The sequence below is a fragment of the Humulus lupulus genome, chromosome 7 (assembly GCF_963169125.1).
Source record: "Humulus lupulus chromosome 7, drHumLupu1.1, whole genome shotgun sequence".
Lineage (NCBI taxonomy): Eukaryota > Viridiplantae > Streptophyta > Magnoliopsida > Rosales > Cannabaceae > Humulus > Humulus lupulus.
The window spans coordinates 200,779,334-200,785,711 of record NC_084799.1 but is presented as its reverse complement, the minus strand read 5'-3'; the positions used below and the strand labels follow the sequence as shown (position 1 = coordinate 200,785,711).

Genomic DNA, 6,378 nt, shown 5'->3' with positions numbered 1-6,378 from the left:
TATATTCTAATTTCTCAGAGTACCATTTTACCAGTTCTCAATTCTATTAACTAATAAATATTAGATCTCTCCTTAAATTTTTAATCCCAAATAATCAAACAAGATTTCCAAAACATACCCTCTATCACAATTGGGGTGGTGAAACTCACAGATGAAATCCACATATGCTAAAAAGTATTTTACTCATCCCCAAAATCTCAAATTTGTAAACACAAAGTGTGTTAGACATTGTGCTCAGATTGGCAACTTTAATTTCCAAAATCGCAGCCTTTAAATTAAACCATGGCTCGTTTCAAATGCATAGCAGATGATACATACAACAACCACAGCAGAAAAATAACTCATTATAGATGTCAAGTCAATCTTCAATACTGTTAGAAATTTTTTGGGACATTTAATTGAATTATTATTATATTTTTAATTGTAAAACCCAAATTGTAAGCCTATGGCAGAAACTAATGTTAGAAAAGATTGAATGAAAATGAATATTGAATACAATTCTTAATAATCTTAAAAAATTCTCACCTGAATCATATCGACGCAAATCTAGATACCACTAGTAGCTGTCCTTGTTTAGCTTCAATTGATCCAACCTATCTTCCAAATATTCAAGCCGTTCTTCTCTTTGACTACCACCAATAAGTTCACCAACCTATATGAACATAGTAGTTTCAATTGAAAGAGCATTCTAATATCATCTACCAACTTTTCCACAATAAGATATGCATTGCACAACATTGTATCTATTTTGTCCACAATTTGGCTATGTATTTCAGTTCAACTAAACTCGGAATTTAATGTGATACAAATTGATGTTTGGATTGATTAGGCCATATTAGGCCAAATAAATCATATGTGATGTAATGAAGAATGGAGAAAAACAAGATTCACCATTCAGAGTCCATAGGCCATTGTCCCCAAATTTCAGGGAAGTCTCAGCAAGTTTTGCCTTATAACTTTTGAAGGGGAATAAAATATAGCAATAGAAATTGGAGATTTGGAAAGTTAAAATCAATTAGATTATTTCTCAACAAAGTTTGGAGTGTCATGTGCAAAATAAAATGCTCACGATAAATGTAGCTTTAAAGAAGCTGAGCCAAAATTTCGCTAAACTCAAACTTAGTAAGCATGCATACCTAATACATACAAATAATAGACTAAAAAAAAAAGAGCAACAAGCCAACAAGCACCAGTCCCATACTAAATAGGAAAATTAAAAGAAATTATAATTTTATTTATGAAACTGCACTATTAAATGCCTTCGAACATGGACATAAGTTTTAGTGTTGCAGACAGAAATTTACAGAATGTGAAAGTTTGTTTTGCCTCTAGTTGTGGTATGGCTCATATGCACTTGTTGATATTGTTGTATTTGATGTGTCTTTATATCCAAACCACATAATAAATCACTATTGCATTACTCTTCTTTTTATTAATTTGTACTCTGTTGACTAACCACGACATTTTTAATTTTCACGATTAATTGTTGATTGTAATTTGAGCAGGAGCTTGGTTTTGCAGGATTTTCTATAATGAAAGACTTTGGATTTTGATTGATTTATTGAGGTATTTACTCTTCAAATGTGTTTATTCTCTATATTTAGGATTGTTTATTTTGGTTTTTTTTTTTTCATTATGTGCTATAAGTTGAAGAGAATACATGTTTCAACTGAATTTTTGTAAAACTTTAATGTATGTAGAAAAATATATATTGTTCTAAGAGAACCCAATATAGAGTCAAGTGGAGGTTAATCCAATTCCATGTAATTAATACAATATGTTTAAGCTATAGCTACCTATAACTAGATTGATATTTACACATATTTAGTCCTATTTAAAATAGTATATTTGTTTTTTATCAAGAAAAAGAAGTCTTACTATTTTTACAAGTTTTGAGTTTCTCATAATAATATGTATATTTGTTGCTCTTTGTGATGTTATTTTTCTTTAATTACTTCCCATCCTTTTGTAATAGTCTATCAATTTTCTTGATGCAACTATTTTTCCTCAAGAAATATGGAGTCAGGTTTACCCAAGAAAAAATATGATATATTTCTAATTAAGATGTATGGTACATGTGTGTGTTTTTTTAGGGAAATTTATGTATATATGTACCATACATCAACTCTGAGCAAGCAATTTGCGTTCATTAAAAAAAATAGAAAGAAAAAAGTAGTAATGAGTGAATCAATAAAATTATACAATAAATAATAACCATAAGATTTATGTTATTCATTTTGTGGTTTTCTCTTTCATAAATATTTTATAAATGGTCAATATGCATAAACTTATAAATTTTTTACTAAATTTAATAACCAATAAAAGTAATAATTAATAAAATAAGTATAATAAAACAAATAATTAAATCAAATAAAAATAATTACTAAATTATATATAAAATTGAAATTAAATTGATTATTAATTACTCACTTAATTTATTAATTAATAAACTTTAATCTAATAAGTTATTCATGATTTATTTGTAAAACATGATAATTCATTGAAAAAATAATAATTCAAATAATAATTTCTTACACTGTGCAGTGTAATAATTAATAATTCAAATAATAATTTCTTACACTGTGCAGTGTCCTATAAAATGTCGATCGACAAGACTTGGATTAATAATTCAAATAAATTTTCTGATGAGTATGTTGCTGGAGCGTTTGCATTTGTTGAGAGAGCTCAGCAATTTGTGGATACAAGGGGACTAGTGAAGTGTCCTTGTAACAAGTGTATTAATATCGAATTGCAAACGATTGGTGTGCTAGAAAGTCATCTTTTTTAGAATGGTTTTCTACGAAGTTATACAAATTGGTACTGGCATGGAGAGGAGGAAATAATACCGACCAATAGAGTAGTCCACCAATGTCACGAGGACGAGATGATGGATGTTCTTAATGATATAGCACAACCTAACAATTGTGAAGATGATGAGAATGAGGTTGATGATGAGATACCACCAGCATCAGAATGCAGAGGTACTAGCCAATACTATAATGACTTATTTGCCGAGATGGAGTCTCCGTTATTCCCAGGGTGTGAAAAATACACATCTTTGAATTTCGTAGCTAAGTTGATGCATTTCAAAGTGTTGGGGAAAATTCCTAACAAAATTTTTGATGGAATCTTGGAGTTGTTAGAAGATGCATTCCCATCTCCAAATAAGATACCAAAGTCACATTATGCGGCGAAGAGGTTGATGAGGAAATTGGGTTTGGGTTACGAGTCAATCCATGTTTGTAAGCATGATTGTGCATTGTTTTGGAAGGAAAATGCTGGAAAACACAAGTGTCCAATTTGTGGGGAGGATCGTTGGGTGGATAAAAATACCAAGGGGAAGAAAGTGCCCCAAAAAGTTATGCGTTATTTTCCATTGACCCCTCAGTTGATGCGAAAATATGCGTCAAGGCACATTTCTCAACATATGAGATGGCATCATGAAGGGCGTGTTAAAGAAGATGGTATCATGCGTCATCCTGCAGATGGGAAAGCATGGAAGGATTTTGACCGTAGCAATCTAGCGTTTGCAATGGAACCTAGGAATGTGCGCCTTGGATTGGCTGCTGATGGATTCAATCCTTTTGGAAATATGAGTTTGTCTTATAGCATGTGGCCGGTTGTGTTAATGACTTACAACTTGCCACCGTGGTTATGCATGAAAGAGACTAACTTTATGTTGACTTTATTAATTCCTGGTCCACATTCACCTGGAAAAGATTTTGATGTTTTCTTAAGGCCATTGGTTGATGAGTTGAAGGAATTATGGGTGAGCGGTGTTCAGACTCGGGATATTGTTGATGGTAGTTTTTTTAAGCTTCGAGCAGCTTTATTGTGGACTATAAATGATTTTCCAGCGAGGAGTAGTTTTTCTGGATGGAGTGGTCAAGGTTACACTGCTTGTCCTACTTGCAATGTATCAACACCATCAGTTCGTTTGCAAAATAAGGTTGCATTTTACGGTCACAGAAATTTTTTACCAATGGGACACCAAATTAGAAAAAAGAAGAAGTTATATGGTTCAGTTGAGAAAAGACCACCTCCAGAGGAATTTAGCACTGAAGCTATTTTCACACAAATGAATTTTATGCCTGAATCTCTTCTTGGTAAGCATGTTAGCTACGGTGGACAAAAAAGGAAACGTACAAAAGAGCAAGTTGGTTGGCGTAAAAAAAGCATTTTCTTTGAGCTCCCATATTGGGCCAATATGAAGTTGCGACATAACCTAGACGTCATGCATGTTGAGAAAAATGTATGCGACAGCTTAGTTGGCACAATAGTCGGGTTGGAAAATAAGACCAAAGATACAATTAGCGCTAGAGTATATTTGGAGAAGATGAAGATAAGGCCAGAATTGCATCTGAGAATGGTAAATGGTCGAATGGAAAAGCCGGCAGCGAAATACACATTTATTCCTGAAAATCGGCATAAGTTTTGTCGGTTTTTGAAATCAGTCAAATTTCCAGATGGGTTTGCATCTAATTTAAGGAAGAATGTGATTGAAAATGACAATAAGATTACTGGGTTGAAATCCCACGATTGTCATGTCATATTGCAACGTCTTTTGCCAATTGGTGTTCATTCATTCCTAGAAAAACCTATTGCCAAGACCATTATTGACTTGTGCACTTTCTTCAAGATTATTTGTGCTAGAACTCTGATTGTTTCTGATTTGGAGAAAGTGAAAACATCAATTGTTGAAATTCTTTGCGGACTAGAAATCATTTTTCCGCCAGCGTTTTTTGATGTTATGGTTCACCTAATGATACATTTGCCTCAAGAAGCAATAGATGGAGGTCCAGTACACATGAGGTGGATGTATCCCTTTGAGAGATACATGAAAAAATTGAAACATTATGTGCGTAATAAAGCTCGTCCTGAGGGGTCCATAGCTGAGGGTTATGTCGTCGATGAAGCATTGACATTCTGTTCTATGTACTTCAAAGGGGTGGAAACAAGGTTTAATCGTCCAGATAGAAATGTTGATGCAATTCCATCACTAAAGAAGTTGTCTGTGTTTCAATCTCAAGGTTGTCCGATCGGTAAGAAGACACTAACAACTTTGGACGATGAACTTAAAAAAACTGCTGAGTGGTACATTCTCAACAATTGCATTGAGATTCTCCCATATATTCAGTAAGTACTTTGATCACACTAACAATATATCTACTCTTCCATTTATCTTTCAAATTTTTTAAGTCTTTCATATTTTATATGTGTAGAGAGCACAAGCAGATCCTTTTATCTAGTGGTGCTGAAAACCTAGATCAATTACAGAAAAAGGAGTTCCCCATGTGGTTTTACAATAAGCTTTACAATCTTCGACAAGCAGGATCTGCAGAAGCTTCTGAAGAGTTATTCTCCTTAGCAAACGGCTCCTCTAATCTTGTTTCTTCATACACTGGGTGTATTGTCAATGGAGTTTGATTTTTGTATTATGATAGAGATAAAAATTTGAAAACTCAAAACAGTGGTGTCTTAGTACCCGGAGTAGACAACAAAAATTTCTACGGGCAATTAGAAGAGGTTATAGTGATGTCATACCTTGCTGGTTGTTCTGTTGTATTATTTAAGTGTAAATGGTTTGATACAGATCCTACCAAGAGTAGGATGAAGCATGAAAATAATATAACCAGTATATTTACTAAGTTCGAGTGGTACAAAAATGACAAGTTTATCTTGGCAACTCAGGCAAAACAAATTTTCTATCTTGATGATTTGAAAAATGACCGGGATTGGAAAATTGTTGAAGAAGTTCATCATAGAAATGTGTGGGACACCCCAGCAGCTTATGAACAGTTGGATCCCATTGAAATAGATGTTATGCATGACACAATAACATCTGATTTCCAATTGTTTGTCGATCTTGGTCCGTTGCCAGAAATCAATTTTTGCCGTAGAGATCAATCGCCATATGTTGTCAATGTAGATACTCCTGTTGATCAAGAGGAAGGTGAAGAGGAAGAGGAAGAGGAAATGGTCGATGAAGAGGAAGAGGAGATGGTCGATGAAGAGGAAGAGAAAGAGGAAGAGGAAGAGATGGACTTAGAAGAAGATAATGTAGAAGAAAATGAGAATGATAGTGATAATGAATATTATAGTGATGATTAAGTTGTAATTTTTGCATTCAAAGATTGTTTGCACTTATTATTTATGGATAACCATATTATTTATGTTTATCTTTATTTGTCAACATTTTATTATATGCACACATATATATCATTATATCATTATTAGTTGGTATGTTGAGTTTAACTGTTAGAAATATATATTCTTAATTTTCGGTGATAAATAAAGTGTCTAGAATACCTCACATGAATCTTAAATGTCAGCAATCTATATTATTTTCGGTGATAGTGAATATTATAGTGAAGCTTA

The 6,378-nt window shown here is 33.0% G+C and overlaps 1 protein-coding gene across 1 annotated transcript; it reads left to right on the top strand.

The window, feature by feature from the left end:
- The first annotated feature begins 2,887 nt into the window (after positions 1-2,887).
- On the top strand, positions 2,888-6,111 carry LOC133792581 (uncharacterized). The gene is made up of 3 exons (XM_062230489.1): positions 2,888-5,136; positions 5,223-5,407; positions 5,594-6,111. The coding sequence occupies exons 1-3, from the start codon at positions 2,888-2,890 to the stop codon at positions 6,109-6,111; spliced, it is 2,952 nt and encodes a 983-aa protein (XP_062086473.1).
- Positions 6,112-6,378: the final 267 nt, after the last annotated feature.

Bases quoted from the DNA above. Each gene is read 5' to 3' on its own strand.
- LOC133792581 (XM_062230489.1), top strand. From the start codon at position 2,888: ATGGATGTTCTTAATGATATAGCACAACCTAACAATTGTGAAGATGAT. The intron at 5,137-5,222 runs GTAAGTACTTTG...TTATATGTGTAG, and splicing joins GAGATTCTCCCATATATTCA to AGAGCACAAGCAGATCCTTT. The intron at 5,408-5,593 runs GTATTGTCAATG...GGTTTGATACAG, and splicing joins TGTTTCTTCATACACTGGGT to ATCCTACCAAGAGTAGGATG.